Source organism: Athene noctua, chromosome 23, assembly GCF_965140245.1.
Source record: "Athene noctua chromosome 23, bAthNoc1.hap1.1, whole genome shotgun sequence".
Taxonomy (NCBI): domain Eukaryota; kingdom Metazoa; phylum Chordata; class Aves; order Strigiformes; family Strigidae; genus Athene; species Athene noctua.
The window spans coordinates 8,999,916-9,023,423 of NC_134059.1; the positions used below are offsets into that span (position 1 = coordinate 8,999,916).

Genomic DNA, 23,508 nt, shown 5'->3' on the forward strand with positions numbered 1-23,508 from the left:
ACGATCCACAGGATTCACAAACCAGAATACACTTGAGGAAAATACTGCCCACTGGGGTTTTTTATTCCCTCTTAAACAATTTCTAATAGAAAAGGATCGTATACAAGAATACTCCTGTACAGAAATCCTTTATATCTGCCAAACAATCTTCCTGGATATTCCAAATGGTTGCAAGAAAATGTCTCTTAATAAGCACAGGGACATAAATCACCTTCTGCATCTATCAAAACTCTCACTATGGAAAAAGTGGCATAGAAATTTAATACTGGAAATGAGATGTTTACTGTTCTTGGAGGGTTAGTCTTTAATTCTCCACGTGGAAAGACAGAAATATTTATAGAAAATTGTCATTAAAAATACCACAGTATTGATAGATTCCTACAACACTGCAACTCTAATTTCACTCAATATAGGATTCTGCAATAACCCCGTAACATCTGTCACTAGACTTACCTGCGACGTAACATTAAAAACCTGTCTACATGGTTGGGTTCGGTTTAGTTTTGAGGCAGACCTCAGCTCACTCTTCCTGAAGTCCAAAGTGGTGGGAGGCCAAAGAGCTTTGATCTGAAAGTTCTGTGTTCTGTGCACTGCCCTCAGATCAGAGCTCGCCAGCATCCACATACCTCGGAGCACTGGTAAAGCTGGAACAGGTCTACCCATAAAAAAAAAATTAGTCAGATACACCCGTCCTTCAAAACTGCAGAGGTGACAGGAAGGGTCACGCACTCCAACGGTCACCCCCGAACCAAGGTGAAGCGTGCTCCTTACAGGAGTTACCGCCGGCAGCCCTGCTGCCTCTCTGCCCCGGGCAGATGTTAACCCAGCCACACCCCCGGGGCAGCTCTTGGGAGCTAAACCTCCGCCTGCGCCGCAGAGCGGAACGTGTACCTACCATTCTCAATGTAGTTTTTGAATAAGCTCTTATCCCTTCTACCAAATAAAATAATTGCAACTCGGATTATGTTCTCTAGCTACTGACAATGTGGATTTAAGTGCCATCTGCACAGCTGGAATTATTAACTAAATATCCTAAGAAATAACAAACAGGAGAGGAAATAAACTATCACAAGGGAATACACATCAAATACTTCATTGTTAAGCATCTGTGTGCTGCACTTGCTAAGACGGAGCAGCAATGCAAGCGTGTGCCATCGACAGTATGAAATTTCAGAAAAATGCAGAGAAAACCACCCACACGTTTTTAAAGATAAAACAAACATACAAGGAAACACCTGAAAGAACAAATCAAACCCCATCCTTGTAGGGTAGTTTCATAACAGTCTCTGAAGTCAAGATTTGGAGATAAGGTTATTTTGTGACCTAAGCTTCACAGTCAGGCAGATCTTCTCTCCCCACCTCAAAAGATTCTTTGCTGATTGACAATAGTTCACGCAGCTCTTTGTTTTCAAGCTGCAAAATCAATATTTTTGCTGAAATAGAAATGAGCTAATTCACAATTAAAGGATGATAATCTCTAAATAGCCCCACTCCTCCACAGAGAAACAAAACATTAATTTCGTAACACAGGCATTGATACAGTGCTAGCAAGAGAACCACATAGTTTAAAGCTCATCTTTTGCTTCTGGCTTCATATATATAATACAAACATCAAGAACTCAAAAATAAACAGATAATGTTCTGCATTTCCTGACCCCGCCCCCCCGAATTTTTGATCATTATAAATCCTTGACGCGCACAAATATAGAAAAGTCCAGAGTAGTTCTAGAGACTCCCAAAGCTTGATCTAGCCTTAGCAATTTTATCTGTTCTTACCTCCAACTGAGCTAGTTTCTCCTGAACTTTAAAGAACTGATCATCATCGACTTGAATAGCTTTTCTCATCACCTCTCCCATCTCACATATTCTGTCTATTTGACTTTCAATTTCCTGAAAGACATAAAATAATATATTCAATATGTTCAGGCAAAAGCAGCAGTAATAATGTATCCCTTCTAAATCAATTTTCTTTTCATTTTCTTGATTTTTGATTATTTTCCTGTTTTGAATTTTAATCCTTTCCTCCCAAGCACTTTCAATCCTTTCTAACTGCTGTAAAATTTAAAGATGGCAAAAATGTACCTTACTGTCCATTACCACAAGTCAACACTGACAACAGTGAATAGATTTACATCAGTCAGCAAGACAAGACACTCTTACTTACCAATACAGAAATAATTTCAAGTGTGACAAGGACTGAGACAACAGATTTGGGTTTGTGCGGATATGATTAGTATGCAGCAAATTTTAGATTGCTTTACCAGAAAAGTCTGGCTCTGAATTTATAAGAATGGCAAATATAAAAGCAAATGAGACTTCAAGACTAGGTAACAGTGCGAGGTAAACTGCCTCACCTCAGAAGGGAGGCAAGCAAGGAAACTAAAAGAAGACCAGAGCCTCCTGAGGCAGTTTTTACAGAATCTGTCTAGATACAGCTCTGATCCTTTGGAAGATGCATTTTGTTGAAGTCAGAAATACATGTAGAACAAATACTGAAAAATGCCACCATGTAATGTACTGACAGTTCCTGTTTGAAGAGCATTTCATTTCAAAATACAGTATTTAGAAAGAAACTCGAATCTGCAAACACAAAAATGTCTGTAATTGCCAAGAATTAGCAAGGTAAGAATCTGGAAGCTTCTGAAGCATTTTAATGTAACATAAAAATAAAAGGTTATCACAAAGCACTTCGAGGAATATCAGATACTGTTATAGGGTGGAGTTTCTTTTCTCCAAGTGTCAGTAGTTACTCCACTGCCTCTGGAAGACAAATGTATCACCAGAGCAGAGAATTCAGTTTTGAATGCCATTATTCAGAAAATGTGTAAACAAATTAGAGCATCCAGAAGACCTGGAGGAACAAGAAAGACTTAGGTAATCTGGGAAGAAAGAATGAGGTTTTTTTCTAAACAGAAAGATGGTTATAATAATAATATAGCTCCTTAAAAGATATTAAAGGGTTGTTACTATTCTCCAAGTGGTGGGTAGGAAAAAAACCTCATGGACTTCATCTGAAGTACGGAAAATTTTGCTTAGATATCGAGACAGTCCAGCTGTATTCCATCAGAAGTTCCTCCAGAGCCTTTTCAGCTTTGCATTTCCACACCACCAAAACAGAGCAAAAGCGGTGCCAGAGAACAACATTGGAAACGTCGTGTTCGTTTTGTTCAAATGTTGTCTTGATAAACAGAGCAACTCATGCACCCAAGCAAGCACTGGAAGCAAGACACTGCCCCGCTACTTAAGTTTCAGAGGACCTAAGCAAACAAAACAGAGAACTAACGAGTTGTCACATACCAGTGCAAAGATGTATGTGCAGAGCTCGGCTGACTCCAACTCCCATTAAAAAAACCCACAAGGTAAGAGAGGCTGAACAAGCTTGCTGTTCTCTAATCATGTAAAAATACGTTTTAACAAATGCCTAACTTAATACGAAAGCCCTGAATGGAGATTTAATGCTATTACATTGTTATCAGACACCTGAACGTAAACCAGGCAGTTATCAGTAGCCACACCTTGGGGTTCTGAAGTCACTGCACCCAGCATGGACGAAGGGACACTTTAGGTCACTGCACAGAGTATCTGGATTTGAAAATATTTGGGAGTGACGCTTTCTTAAGAATTAAAGAGGTTTAGGAGGTTCTTCTCCCGGTGCTGCAATTACTGAACAGGAACAGTAAGAACTCTGATGTCTCTGATTGTGCGCATTAAGCGGGGAATTCACTGCCCAGTGCATGAAGAACGAGCCTTCACCTGGGCCAAGAAAGGGTTATGCTTTTCAGTGTCCTCTGTGACAACCGTTACAATCTGTGTGCTCTAAAAGGAGTAGAGAAAAAAATACGAGCAAAGAGAGACGAGAGTTTCACAAAATGTATTTTGGAGGACACACATTCCACGAGTGGCAACAACGGTTGTACGAAAGCAAGCGAGAGACAGGGAATGGGGGTCCTGAGCCCTCTTCTGTTCCCGTCCCAACTTACCACGGAATTCGCCTCATGAACACTCGAGACTGGTTCTGCATCTTCGCCTTTCCTCCCCTGCAGGAGCTGTAACATCTGCGTTCTGTATTTGCTCATGATAAGCTCTAACGCATCCTGGTGCTCCTCCAGCGAGATCCACAGCTCTGCAAAACACAGCGTGGCGTCGCCGCCAACCGCGCGCCGCTTCCCGCAGCGGGGCAGCAGGTGCCGGAGGGGCTCGGCGCCCGCTGCTCGCTCGGTTCCTGCCACCGCTCCGCTGCCCCCGGCTGCCCGGGCGCCTCGGCCGGCCGCCCCTTCCCCGCCGCGGCGCCCGGCGGCTCCGGCCGAGCAGCGCAGCCGCGCTCCCCGCTCCCCCCGGCGGCCGCCGCCCTGCCCGGGCCACGGGGCTCGCAGCCTCCCCCGGGCCCCGCCAGTCCCCCCGCCCGCCGCCGCCGCTCACCCCGGTTCTCCTGCCGCAGGTCGCGGATCTGCGAGTTCTCCTGGGACAGCAGCACGTGCGGCCGCAGCCGGGGCGGGTCGGCCCGCTCCGCCGCGGGGCGCCGGCCCTGCGGGGACACGGCTGCCGGCCCGGCCGCGCCGCCGCCCGCTCCCGCCTTCTCGGCCCCCGCCGCGCCCGCTTCCCTCATGGCGGCCACGCGGCGGTGCAGCACGGCGGACTGGTCGATGAGCGACTCGGCGGCGGTGTCGTGCTCCTTCAGCCGCTCCAGCAGCGTCCTCGCGTCCGTGAGGATCTTCTCGATGGTGCAGGCCATGGCGGCCGCCCCATGCCCGGCGGCGGCGCCGCTCCGCTCCGCCGGGCTGCGCCCCCCCGGCCGCCACCGACCGCGGGCGGACGCGAACCCGCGGCCCCGGGACGCCGCCCGCGCGCGCGCGCCCGCCGCTTCCGGCGCTCTTGGGGCGCGCGGCCGCCCCCGGCCGCCTGAGGGCGCCGCCGGCCCCGAGGGACGGGGCGAAGGCCGCGGCGGCCCCGGGACCGCCCGGGTCACACGGTCACCGCGCCGGCCACCCCCCGCCTCCCTCGGGAAGCAGCGCCATACCGGCCCCGCCCTCTCGGCGCCCCGTCACCCACCGGCGCTCGGCGCCGCGTCCGCCCGGGCCGGGCCGTGCTCGCCCGCCGCGAGTCGCCACCGCGGCGCTGGGCGGAGCCGCCGGGCCAAGCCGCCGCTGCGAGCGGGCGGGCGGTCGCTGCTCCGCGCCGCCGCGGCTGTTTGCGGAAGGCCGCGAATCCTTGACCCGGGGGGCTCCGGTTATCTCGTTAAATGCTCCCGCGATCAATCCCGGGCTGAGATCTGTCGAGCTGTCATCTTATCTAATGCTCTTGTTTGTCCCCTTAACGGTAAACATCCTCTACTCAAGTTAAAATAACAAGCTTCGCAATGCTGACTTGCTGCTTTGATATTTATTTGCTCACTAGAGCTACTGTTGGTGATCTGTCATGTCCTTGTTGCTTTCCTTAACTTTGTGCCCCACAGCTTTTTTATTTAATATTACCAACTTTATTAATAATGTTTTCAACAGTAACGTTTTCCCAGGAGTCCCTTTGACTTGAGTCAAGTTTCAAGTTTAAATCCCCGTTCAGACAGACCCGTAAGAAAAATCGAGGATGCTTTGTATCAGATAAAAGTTTCTTTATGATCTCCGGGATAATCAAGCCTAGCGCAGAAGTGCTGAATAAGATAATTTTATATGAGCAACGATTTCAAAACATTCATACAGTCCAGAGGGGAATGGAGTAAGCAGCTGCATTTGGGGTATTTAATCAGGATCAGATTCAGTAGTAAAGTATGAGAGATAGTTGGCAAATCTGGGAAATGTAATGCTGCTTTATAGTAACGTGCAGCTGAAGGTCTAGGCCGTGCCTTACAGCGCGCTTTACTTCCTGGTCCCTCCTTGATTTTCTTCTTAATAGGGAATACTAAAAAGTTAAGGCAACTCGTTATCAGAACCCCTTTTTCATAATGGGTGATTCATGAACATTTGGGAAACTGATAAATACCGCGTTTACTGTTCTAGTTATGGAACAAGCTGGCAAAAGGTTGCCGTGTCCAAGACAGATGAGAGAGACATCCCCAAGTTGTAGTCAGTTTTGTTTCCCCTGTCCCGCTGTCTGTTCCCACTGTCCCACCCTCGGATGACCCCACCCGTGCAGTTCAGCACCAACTGCTGGTTCCTCTCTTACACTCCCGACTCTGTGGCTGCCTTTAACAGCCTCTGCCAGTCCACGAATTTCTGCAGAGCCTTTGAGCAGCCACACAGGAGTAGCCTGGTATAGCCAGATGGAATAATATGTGTGTCCACTTCTGTATCTTTCTGCTTTTCACCTTATTCAACATCAGGAAGTTCTGTCACATCAAACGTGCAATCTCTAAGGTTTTGCTTAATTCAGCTTTGCAGCAGTGAGGCACTCGGTGAGAACTGCAGCACTGGGAATTCCAATTCACATCTACTGGGAAGCCAGCTCAAGGAACAAGCTGTGCAGTTTGTGCAGGGACATTACACCTCAGTGGAAGCTGCACCTGGATTGTACATGTGAATCTCTGGCCTGATCTGTTCCTTGCGTTTATACTTACGATTTAATACTCACCCTTCCCCAGCTTCAGAGATGACATCCTGGCCTTTCATGCCAAGGAGAGACAAGCAAGGGAGGCGAGGGCCAGCACTGCTACATCAGACCCTCATTTCAGGATCGGTGCAGTCCCTCTGGCATTCTGCCTGCTTGACATAAAACTGCAGAATGAGAAGATGGGAGTCTATGGTACTACCGCCACACGGCGCTCAGTCTTGTGTTCTCACTCAAGGATGCGGCTCACCCCCTCTTCAGCAGATCTTTTGACACAGGATCATTTGTTCAACTTCCAAAGGACAGTAGAATAAGCTAGTGTGGCGCCAGGACACAGATCGGATCCCAGTAGGACAAAGCTCCTTGATTTAAATGCTGGGAATGCTTGTCACCAAAACATCTAGTATGTAGCAAGAGAGCTTAAACAAATCAACGGATGAGCATTTTCTGAGTAGTGGTGTCTTATAATTCCTTTGGCTTATCACATCAATTCAGTATAAACTAAAGAGAATGTATAAATTTGGCCTCTCAAACTTCTTAGTGTTTAACTTCAATTCGATTAAACACTTATGTATGTGTACAAAGTGAAAAATGAGGTTACAAGAGGTTAATGCTTTAATGCTTTTAATAACTCTTAACCACATGGCTGTATTTTGTCAAACAGAACATGGATTTGTTCTAGCAGGAAAAGTATACGCTAGATAGAAGCATACTGAGGCACTCCAAAAGAGCAAAACTGCTACAGAACCAAAACCATTTCTAGGCCATCTTTGACAAATCATAAATAGTATTTCTGTGATGAAATAAATACATAGCATTTCTGAGTACAGCTGAGGAGGTTCTTGCTCACAGTAGGAAAATCAAAGAGCAGAGAAATCTAGACAGTCTAAAAACACAGAAAAAATAATCAAAGAGATTGGTAACACAGCACAGAATCCTGAGCACAACATAGCATCTGTAAAGCTGAGCTGTGTTCAGGCATCGGTACTGAGGATGTCAAAACACTGGGCACCAGGTGATGCCCCTAACTCAACCAGAAACTGGCAGTGGAGTAAGTGATGGATATTAATGCAGAGGCACTGACCCGTAGAAAACGGCAACATCTGTGACAGACTGAGTGGCATCTAAGTGCTGGAAATAGATAAAAGTAGATAAAAGGGCAAATTTCTAGGCTAATTCTTGGGTTTTGGGTAAAACCATGCTAATCGTAAGTGCGGTCAGCACGGTTTGAAAAATTTTGGCTAAGTCTCTGAGAGCACAAGTCTCACATACTAACACAGCAGACACGCTTTTCAAAATCTGAATGTGACATTTCTCATTTCCACTGCACGTCCTTCCTTGAAAAACGTGGTGTCTAACAGCCAAATATTTCAGCAGCTACAGCCTGTTTAAAAAGCAAAACGGACCCCTCTCTCACGACACACCCCAGCACCTTTTGACTGCTTACTTTTAAAATTAAGTCATGGTGTTAACACAAGCATCAGCTACTGTCGGAGTTTCACTGGTATTGCCCTCAACAAAATCTGTAGCACAGAGACTCACAGACCAGGAGGCCAAGTAAATCCTCTTCTTGCACTCCCCAGCCTATACTTCAAGGTGAATTACTGTTGCACAAAACAGAGTTGTTCTGTGACAAAGAAACCAAGAACCAAGAAACTCAGCCTTATTGTTCATCTTAATTATCCTGCTTTGATAAATCTTGAAGAGTCACCCACTGCACCACAGCACTCACATTTATGAGCCTAATATTCTTTTCAGTATTAAACCAAATGTCCTTAAGATGGAATCCAGGCTGAAAAAAGGGAAAACATTATCACTGATGAATGGATATATCCAGCTATTTCAGTCTCTCAGCAGGAAGGCTCCACTGCTCATAAAATGCTGACCAAGGGATTCCTCAATAATTATTTTGTAATGCTTAAAACAGAGTGTCAAGATATTCTGCTTTATGGAAATCATGCCCAGGACTTGGCTTCTCTCTGGTGTACCTACAGAGAAGTGGAGTTATTTAAGAATCTCAGTGCTTAAAGTTACAAGTATTCTCTATGAACGATCAGTTCTGAGATCATTGCAGGAGATTTTAATCAAGCTCCAGTTGATATCTGTGCTTTCTTCCACATTGTGCTTTGCTGAATACTGGTGCACTGGAGCATCTTATTGACAAATCTTGGTCTTCCTGCCAAGGGGAAACACATAGATTTGGCACAGAGCGTGGAAAGGTGGAGCTGTAAAGGACACCCGTACATATTGTCAGTGTTGAATGGATGGGCTCATCAGCACTTACTCTGCCTTGAGGCAGCGAGACTACCCTGCGGGCCAAGCTTAAGAGAATGCACAGAAGAAACAGGAACATTTTGTAGGCTGCCTTGAGATTTTCAAATAAGTTTAAAGCAGTTTGGCTCTTGCATTAAAATTCAGCATGAGTGTTTAAGCTCTTCCAGATCTGTGAAAAGCCTGTAAGCAAATGCACAGTGGAACTAACCAAATTTCACCTGTGAGGTCTTGTGCCGTTTCTCACCCAGGGTTTAGGCTCATCCACGCCATGCAGAAAATCCTAACAGTGCCAGAACCACTGCGTCTTTTTGAAGATTAATAAATAATCAAAAGCTTGCAGTTTTTTCATGAGTTCCTTAACAAATTTTAAATCCAAGTAGCTCTCCGAACACAAAGCATTGGGCATGTATTTGTCTGCCCATGTATTTCATGCCTCTAAAACACTGCATTTCCCTGAAACAAAAATAGGTAAAGTTAGATCATTTTAATACATAAACTGTGTTGTTAATACTCAACTTTCTTTAATATTGTTCAGAACAGTTTACTAACAGGAAAGACTTAATCCTATAACGAAATAATCTATATTTCAATACAACCTTTAACTCACATATAACAATGATTACTGTAATTAGCAATTAGTTTTCCAAAGGCTCCCAATTGTTTAGTATTTGACTCTTGCTTTCATCGTTTAATGATTTACAGTAATGAGCTGGAACATCAGTATTTTGTACTGAAATAGCCAAAATAGTTGTCCAGGCATCATTGCCCTCATGTGACAGATCTCAGATGTTTTTGTGAAGAGCAAGCCAAAAGCAATAGACAATGCCATCACTTCTGTTTCATTTTTACTGAAAAACAACAACAAAGTGACCATAATGACTTGTAGTCAGAGTCTCAGTAGCTTTTGAAGGACTGTTACTTTGCTGAGATTCTGCCCTTTGTTTAAGTTTTGTTTGACAAATGCTTTATAAATGAGCAGAAGAGGTGGTTTATGTTTCATTAATGAGGCTGATAGTGGTTAATTACTGAAGTTACGTAAACAATCCAATACCAGATCAAGCCAAACGGGTCAGTTATGTAGAGAAGATCCAGCTGGAGTAGATATGATTTCCTTTAACTATTTGGATACCGAACAAACTACAGAGATCTAGGAGCTCTAGTTCAGACGAACAAAGAATTCTGCTTAGCTTGCAAATTAATTCTCTCAACAGGTATCTGTCTAGGGAAGCTCCTTCTTGATCTGCAGTTTCAGCACTCATCGAATTCTTAGACCTAACTGCATAAAGGCAGACATTCTACATAGATTAGATTGCACACAAGCTCACAGTTTACACTAATGATGGAAGCGAGGCTGCAAAAGCAGGTGTTCAGGTCACACTGATGTCATTAGATCTGATCATTTTCTGTGGAAAACACGCATGTCCCTTATTCTCCACTTCAGTGGCACTTCTAGAAATTGGCTTAAGACACAAACTTGTTCAGCTCATATTTTCAGGCTGTATCTATGAGTAACATTTTGTTTCCTCACCTCTAGTAAAGCATGCTTGAAATACATGATGATTTCCTTTGCCCATTAGAATGGCACTCACCTTGTTACTGGTCAGAGGCTTTATTAGTGTTTTACAAAAGTGACATATGTCAGGAAAAATAACAGAAAACAGACCTGGAAGAATCTCAGAAGTCCTTTCTCCTCCTTTACAAATCAAAATAACTCAGAGAACAATTTATAAGTTCTATGAGGGTGCTCAAACCAATCTTCAAAACATACAGTGATGAAGACTGTACAGGCAACTTATTCCAGCGCTACTTTTAGCACCGTAATTGCTTTCTCTATATCTAATTTAAATCTTTCTTATTCCTAAATAAGATTTTTATTCCTTGACTCTTTACACGCTTGGAAAACAGTTTATTTTCCTCTTATTTGCAGCAGTTCTTTATGTGACTTAAGTGGGCTGTCAGGTCTCCCATTTTCATTGTCACATTAAGCTTTGAATAGCAGTGATCTGTTAACATAATGTAAATATATATATTTAACATGGACCAGCCACCTGGTCTGAAACACTGCATGACTATGCAAAACACTTTTATCACCACAGCTATGAAGATAGCCAGTGGGTTGGAGTAAATGACCACGGGCTCATACTTAATGTGGCACTGCAGTCAATTTCTACTACAACTAAGTTTTAGTTTCTTATGTACTTATTTTAGAAATGGAATTTACTTTGAACCCTCTAGGTTTTATAACACTGATCAGAATGGGGATTAGGTACCTTCTAAAAACCCTGGGCTTCAGACTTAATTTTCCTGAAGTCAACAGGCTTTAAATAGCCATGTCCCCCAGGTACATATGAACAGCTTACCAGTAAGGTATCTTCTTTGAGAAAACCCACTAAAAAAACCTGAGTAGTATTTAAAACCTAAAGGCAATATTTCACAAACCTCTGCTTGTTTTTCCAACTTTCATGAGAAAGGCTGAAAAGCTGGATGAAAAAGCCAATGGTATAGGTGAAAGAGTTACTGCTATGAAAAAATTCTTAGTTCTAACAATTGTAAATTCTTTTTACCACTGAAGGTTTTTTGACATCAAGTTGCTGTATAAGGCTGCTTTTACCAGAAAGACAAATACTGATTATAATTAAACTTACAAGTTCATTATATTTGTTTCTTCTGCATAATCTGTGCATTCCAGCCCTCTGTCACCACGCATTATCGCTGCAGAGCATTTGAAGGCCCCATAAGATGCTCAGGTAACATCTGTGAGTCAGCCTTTCTTGTTCTTGAAAGCCACACTCAACCATTCCACCTTCAAAGACTAACAGATTCCTAAATGCTGCCAGACTACATGGAAATAACTACCATGCTCTTCTCTGGAGCCTACGGAATACAAATAGAACTCTCCTTTGAAGGGCAATGTCAGTTTGCTGTGTATTGTGCTGCAGATCTGTGAAAACCTGTTGTCCCTAAAGACTATTTTAAGTGACTTTGCAGTAAGCTAACCAACAGGAAATAAGTTTTTCCCTTTGCCATCTAATTCCATGAAGTATGCAACAAAACCAGCTTTTCCTGAGGTAGATCGAGAATTGCTCTTGCACTGAAGAAAAATGACCTCCTCCTGGAGTGACATGTTTGCAACCTGCTGTGCATCATCTTAGGGAGCAAGTGTAATGACACGATACCTAACAGGAAAAAATGCCCTATCCAAACAATCATATCCTGTATCTAGGAAATTATTAAAACCTCAAATTGTAATGATTAATTTCTTAGAGATTATTAATAATTGTAATACTTGGGGTTTTAAGAATAAAATTTTGCAACAAAAATTGCTAACAATCATTGTCCGTTATGGGGACACGCATGAGCCCTGTGTGTGCTACGTCAACACGTCCACGGCAGAGTTAGAACGGGGACAACAAGGTAAGTGGTTTGTGTTTGGAGATACTGGCCGGACCAAGTGTCTCCAAAGACAATTATTGTGTCATGTAAATATCTCCAAATAATACTATTGTGATCTTTTCTCTGCCCAGGAAATGAACATGATCCATTAACACTCAGACACGTCAATGTTAAGCAACCAAAATGGGAGAATTTTTAAATTCTACCAAGAAAGCCCAATATTTAGTAATCGGACAGGGAGAACTCTGGGAAACAGTGACGTGAGGGTCCCCATGGCCTCTGTCCCTGATGACCCAGTTATTATTTGATTTATGTGGACTTGCAGCTGCCCTTGCTTCGACCCCAGAAAAAGCTGTGTGGGAAGTTTGTGTCTCAGAGCCGTAGCATTGCTCTGCGGAGTGTCTGGAGCCTGGTGTATGCACAGAAACTGATAAATAGGGAAAAGGCCCAGTTTGCTCCAGCTGGACTCAGAGCTAGGATCAGTGCGGCAGCCCAGCGGACTCAGCTCTGGAAGCAAGAAACTCCCTGGAACTACTGTAAGTATTTCATTTACTTCTCTGAATGCTCTGGGATTATAAATTGTTGCTCCAGCCATAAATCAATTTGCCATGTGAAAATATTTCAGGCATTGGGCTTTTTTCTTCTTCTTCCTTTTAATTTCTTTTTAAAGGGCTGACTAAATGAAAATAGAAAACATGCACTTTCAAATTTGGTATCCTACTGCCAAGAATTCGTTTCAACAGTACTTCATTTGACATAGAGAGTGAAGTAAAATGACTTAAATTAAATTATTTGTCTCCCTTCCCCAGAGTACCTGGAAAACTGTAAATTTCAAACAACCTCTAACCTCTTATTTTACAGTGGATAAAAATGGTACCTTTGAAATAATTATTCATGGGCTAAAAATTCCAAAGGAAGATTTCAAGATAATTACAGTACCGTCCATTCGTGAAATAAGCCAATTCCTATTGTGGTTATTATATGACAATGATGGAACACTTTTAATGAGAACGGGGATTTCTTCAAACAGCAGCTTTGGGGAGCTTCTTGGCACATTAAAACCAGAGGAAACAGATAAAACCTTAATAATGCATCTTAAGTTGCATATAGGATCAATCAGGTGATCCTACAACTTCCCCTGCAAAATCATTCTTTAATTACAGTAATCAGTGATTACTGAATTGTTTAAGTGAAACTGGATGTATCACCTGGCATTGCACACAGTTGCCACTGATTGTGCTCCCTTAATTTTTTTTCCAATTTTTAGTTTAAATTTCACAAAGTAAAAAAGAAGAAGAAAAAAGTACAGCGGTTAACACTGAGATTGAAACGTGCTCTCTAGTTACACGACATGATCTGTAACATGCCACAAGGTGTGTTAAATAAATGTTGAAGACCTTCAGCTTGAGTTCCTAAAATTCCCTGTAAACAAGAAATTTCCCTATGACTCAACTGTCAAAATATTTATGGTAGCAGTTAAAGTGCTGTCAATACACACCTCTTAAAGAGCTCCCTGGAGCCTCTTGTACAAGTATGTTTTGCTTCTTAATAAATTTGACAATATAAGTTGATGATACATTACTTTATGATATGGTACTTTATAGCAATAAAAATAACATCTTTCACCATAAATAACAATAAATAGATGTGCAGTATGTGTTCTAGTCAGAATGTGTACATTCTGTTCAGGGACTGGTTTGTGATTCAACTTATCAATTAACGGCTTTTTTTTTCCCTTTAATGTCTTCCATCTTTGATAAACTGGAAAGTCTTTCAGTTAGGACTAATAACCGAATGTTACTGCATTTCTGCATTAGATGGATAACAGACCCCTTGAATCAACACACATTTCAGTTTATATTGAATGTTATTAGTTCAGGAGACTGATTACTGTCAAAATTAAGCCTGTAAAAGTGAAACATTTTCAAATGTGCTTAAGCAACTGAGAGTCTAAGTCACATCTTCTGAAAAAATAAATATTAAAAAGTCCCACTTTTAGAGGCTTTTTAAATTAAAACCAAACACAGCCACCACCCACAGTGATCAGGATTTCACACATGAAAATACCCAGTAGAAACAGCACTTCAGGAGTAACTGAGAAGAATGAAAAGCAGGGACAGCATGTGCCTTTATGCAGATGACATTTTCTTTCAGGTCTGACTAAGGACTAAAGACTTTCATCCTAAATGTGTTACTGCTTGTGATTCTGTGAAATGCTTGTGATTCTAACCCTAAAAAATTCACCTTCCTTTGTTTTCAGTTATTTCCACTTTTTAGGCTAAGGACCTTTACGCTAAGGACCCCAAACACCCAAGGCTCTTACTCCAATCTTATTTCAACTTTGTCCAAGTTACTATGTTTTGAAAATTAGAATTGGGCATGTGTGCTGCATCCTGTCAAGGATACCACAGCTTCACAGTGGGTAGCTAAGCTTTGTGCGCATGCAGAATTTAGCTGCCCGCGTGGCCAAGGGTTAATGAATGTATGTGTGGTCTGAAGAAGCGTCCTTTAGGTCATGGTTCACTCCCGTGAGGTGTCAGAGATTAGGGATGGCTACTGAACTTGTGAGAGACCAGCATATAATGCATCAGGAAATCTCAGCGACTCCTGAAGTTTGGAGGAGGCTTCCCTACTGCTGACTGACTCGTATATAAAGGGTGAGGCAAAGGTTGTAACACATGACTGTGACAGTCACTCTTACAAATAATCAAAAATTTCCTGTCCTAGAAAATGAAGTTGTTGAGAATTTAAAGAAATCAGTTTCCTCATATTTTCTGCTTTAAAAAGCCCAATGCTATTTCATATCCGAAGAACAAGCTTGTTAACACTAAATGCTCAAGTGTCAGAAAATTAAACAGTTCACATTCATGACCATTAAGTCTCATTTCAAGACAGTATAGGATTCCTCAAATAACTGCTCGTTTTACTACTAACACGATTGTAACATTCTTAATTTAAGAATTGCAATTTACAAAGTCGCATTCTAAGCTGGGAATTCTGTGGTTGCAACTGATAACTTTTATTAGCCATAAAAATTAGTCAGAAAGACTAAATCCTCAAATCCATTCTCATATAATACCTAGTTGAGGAAATTTTGCCTAATGAAAGTCTGATTCCAAGATTTAGAATGTTTAATCGGCTGACCTCCTGGCATTTGATACTTCATACTCCCATTACAGTATTTTTGTCAGACTGGATCAGTATAATTTTATTTTAGCTTCTATTCTTTTATTATTTTTATTTAAAGAAACTACTGGAATCCAGAAACACATTTCTTCAGCAAATACACATTTTTGGGGAAAAATGTAGACTTTGCCCAGGCCAAATTGATCTAACTGATAAGGACCTCATGATTCAGTGAGTCATTTCTCTCTCAAACAAATATTTACTAGAAGAGATAACAAAAAAAAAAAATCAGCATTCCAGCCTCACTGCATCTTTTCACCTTCTGCTGACAACATAAGAGAAAGTGTTCAGTTCCAAAGATACATCCAGTTTGGGGGGAAGGGATGCATGTCTTTCAAGACGTGACTTCAGTACAGACTCCCTGAAATGACAGATTCATTTTCTCAGCTCTAGCTAGGTACAGGTATTGCACAAAACCCAACATGCAAGTCTTTCAAGGAAGATCTTTAAACCCAATTTGCTGAAAATTTTGCAAGAGGCATAGACAGAGAATCCCATTGCACCCATCGGAGTTTGATTTGCTACACTTTCCAAATCCTTACTTGCCTTTTTCACCTTTTCTGTCCTTCCCGTCTGCCTGGGGAAAGCCTATGAACAGTTCACTGGCAAACTGTCTTGTAAAATCCGTGATTGGTGAGCGTGAGATACAACACACTTTTAACCAGTGCCACTCTTACACATTCCACAGATGCAGAGGGACAAGGAAAATATTTCCTACATGCTTCTCTAGTGGCTACTCCATTGCGGCCCAATTGCTAAACAATACCAGAGATTGTCTACACATGTACGTAAACTCAAACCCAGCCCGTGTTAGTGTCCAGGTCGGCATTTTTTTTTCTAAAACTCTTTTAAGAATTTTTAGAACACACTTCTTCAGAACATCGCTATGAAGTCAAATTACTAAAAAATAAGGTAAGTTTTGAACTCAAAATGCAGCAGCTATTCTTCACCAACTGTGTCACTGCAAGCTCTCAGCACGCTTTGTCACAGTGAACATCAAAGCAGCCAACCAGGAGTTCAGGTCCTTCAGTGATCAAGGGACAGAGAAAAGGTCTCTAGAGGGCAATATCCTATATGATTTTTTTTTTTTTTTTTGTCTTCACAGGGTGCTTTATACTCTTAAAGGAATACAGGCTCTTGTATTTGGAACCCAATGTAAATTGGGCAGTGAGGCGAAGATACTTCTACTGCATAAAAGAGTATTTACATGGGGAAGAAGAGATATTCTATGCTGGCCTTTCCAGGCTATTTTCCTGTATTTACTTACTTCAAATTTGCATAAAAAGTGAATGAAACAAATTCAGTAAACCCCCATTTTGGTGCAGAAACAGACCATCCACCATATCCACATTATTGCAGATGCCCTAACTCATTCTGAAAGCAAGTTTTTTCTATCCAGTGAAGCTCCTTTTAACCTGTTCCTGAACTAAAGAATTTACCAATGATTAATGTGATTTACCCCACATTGTTTTGTGTAAAATTCGGAGCAAACCAGTTCTAAATATAACTTGGTAATTTAGGAATGGACTTTATCCTGAATCCATACTATTAGGACAATCAAATGTTTTGCAACCTCACTGAAAGTATTCTGTGACTTCACACACACCTTTTTATGATCTGCAACCTGCTCCATATTCTGGAGTTTCCTGGTTTTAGCACCAGCAATTCCACCCAGCAATTCTTTCTCCTATGTTTCTCTTATTTTTCCATTTCTATAGGTTGCCTTCTTAAAAGTCTATCACATAGCAAAGTGAATGAAACAGTGCAGCTGGGAGCAGAATATGGCAAATACCTTTGTCACTGTACCTGATGGGTACTGTCTTCCTGAGCCCATACAGTACTATGGTGAGTAAAGCAAAATTTTTTTATTATGAAAAAGCACTATAGTAAAATGAACATCTGTGGGAATTCCCATTATTTTCTTCATTTTAGTTTATCTTTACAAGCTCTTACAAGCGGCACATTTGACTATGAAGCCCATAATTGAAATATATTAGCACGTGCTGATACAGAATTTTGTACACAGTGTGATTATGCTGACCGATCATTTCATATAAACATTACCGGTGCTGTCTCCCTTTGACTTCCCTGAAGAAGACAGAGGTTTTATTACAGTATTCCAGATACATTATAAATAGACATTGGTTATTCGATATCTTATATAATTGCAATAACTAATTTGATTCTGGATGACTAAAAGCAGGACCCAAAGCCCATTAAAAAGACTTCCAAACTGCTTAACCCCCCCCAACTTTCCAGTTTGTTTTTACAGAGATTTGAACAATCCCAAAGGAAGAATGAAATATGATGCATGTTGCACAAGCTTTCTTCAGTACAGCTGTGTACATTCAAGGAGGGGTTGTATAAAATTAAAACTCCACAGACAGAGAGGCAGGAAGAAACTCTCTTCATAATTCCAAACCTTTTTTTGCTTTATTTTGCTAAAATAAAATTTCATAAGTATAAAGGATTATATGTGGAAAAATACTAAACAAAACAAGCCTCTGCTTTTTACTCTACTGGATTTCAGCTTTAAGACTCCGGCCACAGAAATTTTTACCACTCTATAATTTCTGGACCATCTTTCTCAGACTCTGGTTGTGCAATGTTTTCAAAATTATGCCTGAAATATGTATCAATAACAAAACACTTCACTCACTAACAAATTCACTTATGGGAAAATATTCTTGTGTAATGTAGATTAATAAACTAATAAAAACAATTCTTAAGTGTAAAATCTAAAGGTAGCTATATTATCAGTTGTCAAGTGATGTTCAGTTACGCAGTAACAAAAATCCAGTGGCACCCACATGACATTTGCCCAAACTGTTACCCAGATATTTTTACTACATCTAAGATTTTACTTAAAAATGTGACAGGTAGCACATTTTAAAAGTATGTGTCAGGCCACCCTTCTGAAAATATGTTCCTCTAATATTTATGATCATATATTCAGTCTATAACCATTTTAAAACTTTCAAGTAGCAGATGTTGAGATATTCTTCAGGTTTTTATTTCATTTTCAATTCCGTCTGTATCTAGATGTTTTACCAGAGCACATCAACTATCAGCTGCAAGACCCCGATTTTCAGACTGCACCTTACTGCCAATACTCAACAGTTCAGATTCCCCCTCCAGCATTACAGTCACAGCCTTCTCAGTCCCAGTTCAGTGCATATGGCCCGGACTCTCAGTACGGCGACGGGCAGTATATCATCAGCAGCTGTGAGTTAAGCAAACCCCCTTTCATGGCTCCCCACATTGATGACGGTGGGTACCAAGGATTAAAACGGCCAAGGTTAAACCACTCTTCTCTGAGACTGAAGGGACAGGAGGAGCTGTGCGTGGTGTGCGGTGACAAGGCCTCGGGCTATCACTACAACGCGCTGACCTGCGAAGGCTGTAAAGGTAAGAGGAGAACAGTGGCCCACAGTGCTCAACATAATGTCCTGCATCTGTGATTTAAGCAAGCAGATTTCATTACTTTTTGACACTTCCACAGAGGATTTTAATTTCTCTAAGAAACCCTTTATTTCACATGCTTACTCCAGATTCACATTTTTATAACATTTTTATAACATTTTTTAAAGAAATGCTTTCACAGTGTGTATTTAATACAAGCATTTCATGCATCTAATTTTTGTGCTGATTATTCACTAGAATAGTGTCTGTTTAAGCAGGTGCTGATTTCCTCATGACCCTTTATTATAGATTTACTTCAGTCTTATTAATTTTATTTATTATTAAAGAAAAACAATAATTACTTGCTTCTGACATTTTAACTTCCTATATGGGAGCTGTCTTGATCAGGTAAGGAAAACAGTGATTAATATTAGTCAGAAAGAACAAGACATAAAAGTCATTGAAAAGCAAATTTAAAATCAAGGTGGTGTTTCCATTGTAAAAAAACCAAACACACCCCCCACCCCCACCCCCAAGACACATTAATTCCTTAAGTCATTATGAAATAAAGCTCATTAGATTCTTTCAGTCATAACCTGGTCCTTGTCTGTAGGCTTCTTTCGACGTAGCATAACCAAAAATGCAGTATATAGATGCAAGAATGGTGGTCATTGCGAAATGGACATGTACATGCGAAGGAAGTGTCAGGAATGCCGCCTGAAGAAGTGTAAAGCTGTGGGGATGCTAGCAGAATGTAAGTGCTCCTTCCACGCGGGCTACTTCGCTAATCAACTCAGATAAAACCTTTTCCAAAGTCAATCCCTTCTCCTCATTAGAGATAAGTGGTGTTGGTCTAAACATTTTGCTGTAGGAAAATTTAACTTTGGAGTCTGTAGCACCTGTACCACCTTCATCTGCAGAAACCACACACGCTTGGGAATATCTCTTAAGAGGACTGCTGTTCAGAGACATTACAAGGAAAAAAAAAGAAAGTACTAACAAGAGATAGCTAAATATCCTGAACCTTGACAGGACAGCAGTAAGCATATCAGATGTGCTTTTGTGTTTGGAAAAAAAAATAATTAAAAACTGCACCACAACTTTTCATGAAAAATTCTCACGCTTGTACATCACAGAGCCACAAGCAAGATAACGTAAGGCAGCTTTTAGTGGATACGGAAACACGCTGCCATATTCTCTAGGAAACGTAGTTCCTTATAGGCGATGGCTCCTGCGATGCAAAACCATGTAATCTACAATAAAAGTGATTATTTCAAATTGTAATTATTTGAAAAGATACATATTGATGCACACATCCACCCCTCACAGGTTTGCTGACCGAAGTACAGTGCAAGTCAAAGCGACTCAGGAAGAATTTCAAACAGAAGAGCAGTATTCTTTGCAACATAAAGCTGGAAGATGAGGGACTGAATAGTAAGCATGTATCATCTACAACAAGATCTGGAAAAGTGGGCTATTTTTCTATTTAAAATACCTCTTTTTATAATTTATTTTCACCCCAAGTCATTGTCACTTAATTGGTTTAATTTTTTAACAGATCCCAGAGAAAATGGAACTTACTCCAGGGGAACATCAGCTTCTTGACCACATTGTAGCAGCACACCAAAAATACACAATTCCCCTTGAGGAAGCAAAGAAGTTTGTACGTATACAGAACAATCAGCTCGCATTGCTAAGTTATTATTATCCTAAGCACTGTATCTTGGTTATGTCAGATGTCTAAATGCTCTTTCATGCAGCTACAAGAAACTGCAAGTCCTGAGGAAAGTTTTCTCCGTCTCTCTGAGACAGCAGTTGTCCATGTACAAGTGTTGGTGGATTTCACAAAAAGACTTCCAGGTAAGTTTCTGCCTTTGGGAAATATTACAGAATAGCATGACTTCTTTAAGATGCAGAAACCATAGTGATGGCATGAACCCAAGAAAAACAGAGGCTTTAAGAAAACTCTCATTCAACTATTTTTTTTTCCAACTCTAATGATCAGAGTTACCATTTACTTGTCATGAGGACAAGTCAGAAGCATTCACTTTGAAAGCTTGCTGTGATCGGATTTTTTTCCCATTTCTGACATCAAGCAGAGACATTTTTTGAAAGTATATGGCATTCAGAATACCATCTTGAGTGAATTACTATTTCAACACGTTCTTTGAAATCCAGTTCAGCCTGCAATTTATCATAATAATCAAAGAAACAAACAGATGTTCCTTCAAAGGAAAAAGCAGCACAGAAGGGACTAACCAGGTGCTCCTATTCATATTTTCTTCTAATAAAGAACAAGGGAGTATGCAATTAAATTCACTGCATTTTAATGTAAAGTTGGCAAAATAACATTGGACAGGGAGGGTGATCATTTTTTCGTTACTCTCTAAGTTGTAAAACTAATTGACAAAAGTCAACCAACATGTCTAAAGCAGGTATGTGATGTAATTTAGCACTACTGTGGAACAGATCTGAAAGAATGGATGAGCTGTTTGTTTTCCTATGTTACATATCCTGCTTTTATCAGGATTAAGAAAAGAATCAGTAAAGCTCCTTTGCTCTTGAATCATAAATGCAGATAACAAAAGATGAACACAATTTTTAAAAAGATCAGATATCAATGAAAAAGTAGAATATCCGGTCACTAAGCAATGTAGCAAATTTACAAGGAATTAGGCCACGTGATATAAATCAGAGATTGGGAAGAAATTTTTGATAAAGTCTTGCTTTGTCCAAAAATTTTTACTTGTATCTTCCCGTGAATCTTCTAACTTCGGACACTGACAACCACACAGCTGCGAGAAAGATCCCAATAGTCTTTGGTACACTGATCTTTTAACTATGGCTCCTTCTTTCCAGTAAAGGTATTTCTTAAAAAAAAATCATTTTATCAATTCATGTCAGGGGCTTAAAGGCAGCCACAGCCTTCCTTGATTCTTGACATGTATCTTCCTCTGCAGGATTTGAAAGCTTAGCTAGTGAAGATCAGATCGCACTGCTAAAAGGGTCAACAGTTGAGGCAATGTTCTTGCGTTCAGCCCAAATATATAACCAAAGAATTAGTGAATGCCAGCCATCGACCAGCGAAAGTAAGTTTGACTAACAAGCTTTCTATTAACACCAGTAGGAGGTTCTGCCATTTTGAAACAACTCCTATTTATTTTAACTCACTTTAGTCTCAAATCATTTCCTGTTCAAGCATACTGGTACTAAGAATAGTACTGGGAATGCCTGTGTACCTTCAATAGGCATATAAAAAAAAATTAAAACCCCACAAAATTAATTTGATCTGTTTTCCTCCCATTAGCTCCAAACAAAGAGCAACATTTTTGAGTGTTTATGGAAATTGTGGGGTGGATGAATAATGTTAGCTATATTAATGACATATTATATATTGTGTCAAATTTAACACAAGAGACTTTGACCAACAATAATGCAACCGATGAACTTGGTGCTGAATGCCAAAAAAGAGCAATTTTTTCTGCCCGTGTGGATCTGGGAAAAATTCACACATTTTCAGGTATATATTGGCAAAGCAGATGCAAACAAATATTTAAAGTCACAGTAAGCTTGGCTGGGAACTGTCATCTGTCTTATTCCAGGTCACCTAAGGCTTTCTGATCATGAGGCATGTTGTCACATTCAAAACCTTGATAAAAACATTTATTCCATGGAAACGTCTCACAACGAAGAGAGTCCAACTTCCACCACTACCACAGGTAATGGAGGTCAGAATCAAAACGCCTGGGAGTCTTTTGCTTTGCTGGCCCTGCTCTCAATCACACCGAGCAACGCTGTCAGTGCGGCCACGGCTCGGTCCCACCTCCCCTCCTCCTCCTCTCCTGTCCCTCGAGCCGCTTGGCTGCGTGTGGGGGCATTAGATCCTGGGGGAGGGAAGCGGTGGTGTTTCATCCCGGCTTGTGTCCTAGGGCAAGGCCTCGAGCCGCGAGGTATCAACAGCTCCACAGCACAGCTGCCACGGCTCCGGAAGCTAACGCTCCTGGGTTTGCCGTTTCATGCCACGGAACAGCCTGGAGCCCTAAGAAGAGCAGGACAAAGATGATTTGTAACAGCAGCGCCTGATTCCACACTGAAATAACGTTCTGATTGTTTTATTTCACTTTTAAGGTATAACCGAGGAGTTTATTACCGCACTGTTTTACTTCTACAGAAGCATGGGGGAACTGAACGTGACCGAGACCGAGTACGCGCTGCTGGTAGCAACAACGGTGTTTTTTTCAGGTAACCGGGGCCGGGGGGGGGGGGGGAGGCAGCCCTCACGCGTTACCGCCGGTTTTCCCTCGCCCCGGGCGCTGCCGCCTCGGCCCGCTGCGCCCTCGGCTGCGGCCCCGCGCACTAACCGCGCTCCCGCAGACCGCCCGCTCCTGAGGAACAAGCGGCACGTGGAAGAGCTGCAGGAGCCGCTCCTGGGCATCCTCTACAAGTACTCCAAGATCCACCACCCCGAGGACCCGCAGCACTTCGCCCGCCTCATCGGCCGCCTGACGGAGCTGCGCAGCCTCGACCACAGCCACGCCGAGGTGCTGGTGACGTGGCGCGCCAAGGCGCCGGGGCTGACGCCGCTGCTCCGCGGCCTCTGGGACCTGCACTAGGCCGCGCCCCTCGGCCTCGGCCCCGCCCCCGCCGCGTGCGCCCGCTTCCCGCCTTTTTGCCCCCCTCAGCGGCCGGGGGCGCGGGCCGTTACCGCGCCTT

General features: G+C 41.9%; 2 protein-coding genes across 3 annotated transcripts; one reads left to right on the top strand and one right to left on the bottom strand.

The window, feature by feature from the left end:
* Positions 1–42: 42 nt before the first annotated feature.
* On the bottom strand, positions 43–4,829 carry SIKE1 (suppressor of IKBKE 1). 2 transcript variants are annotated; one of them, XM_074925710.1, is made up of 4 exons: positions 4,420–4,829; positions 3,981–4,123; positions 1,777–1,890; positions 43–1,413 (listed from the first exon to the last, which is right to left on the bottom strand). In XM_074925710.1, the coding sequence occupies exons 1-4, from the start codon at positions 4,730–4,732 to the stop codon at positions 1,324–1,326; spliced, it is 660 nt and encodes a 219-aa protein (XP_074781811.1). In that variant the 5' UTR covers positions 4,733–4,829; the 3' UTR covers positions 43–1,323. The 2 variants fall into 2 exon arrangements, with proteins under 2 accessions (XP_074781811.1, XP_074781812.1); XM_074925711.1 differs by having other exon boundaries at positions 43–1,433.
* A 12,318-nt stretch (positions 4,830–17,147) lies between these two features.
* Positions 17,148–23,408, top strand: LOC141969624 (bile acid receptor-like). The gene is made up of 10 exons (XM_074925614.1): positions 17,148–17,238; positions 18,436–18,801; positions 19,409–19,549; positions 20,125–20,264; positions 20,354–20,458; positions 20,556–20,655; positions 21,756–21,884; positions 22,398–22,514; positions 22,924–23,037; positions 23,170–23,408. Exons 1-10 carry the CDS (start codon positions 17,148–17,150, stop codon positions 23,406–23,408), a joined length of 1,542 nt encoding a protein of 513 aa, XP_074781715.1.
* The last annotated feature ends 100 nt before the right edge of the window (positions 23,409–23,508 follow it).

What these genes read in the sequence shown, in the direction of transcription:
- SIKE1 (XM_074925710.1), bottom strand. Translation starts at nt 4,732, where the DNA reads ATGGCCTGCACCATCGAGAAGATCCTCACGGACGCGAGGACGCTGCTG. An exon ending in CCTGCGGCAGGAGAACCGGG is followed by an intron (nt 4,124 to 4,419) that starts GTGAGCGGCGGC and finishes TGTGTTTTGCAG; the next exon opens with AGCTGTGGATCTCGCTGGAG. An exon ending in TTCATGAGGCGAATTCCGTG is followed by an intron (nt 1,891 to 3,980) that starts GTAAGTTGGGAC and finishes TATGTCTTTCAG; the next exon opens with GAAATTGAAAGTCAAATAGA.
- LOC141969624 (XM_074925614.1), top strand. Translation starts at nt 17,148, where the DNA reads ATGAAACAGTGCAGCTGGGAGCAGAATATGGCAAATACCTTTGTCACT. An exon ending in CTACAACAAGATCTGGAAAA is followed by an intron (nt 20,265 to 20,353) that starts GTGGGCTATTTT and finishes ATTTTTTAACAG; the next exon opens with ATCCCAGAGAAAATGGAACT. An exon ending in TTGAGGAAGCAAAGAAGTTT is followed by an intron (nt 20,459 to 20,555) that starts GTACGTATACAG and finishes TCTTTCATGCAG; the next exon opens with CTACAAGAAACTGCAAGTCC.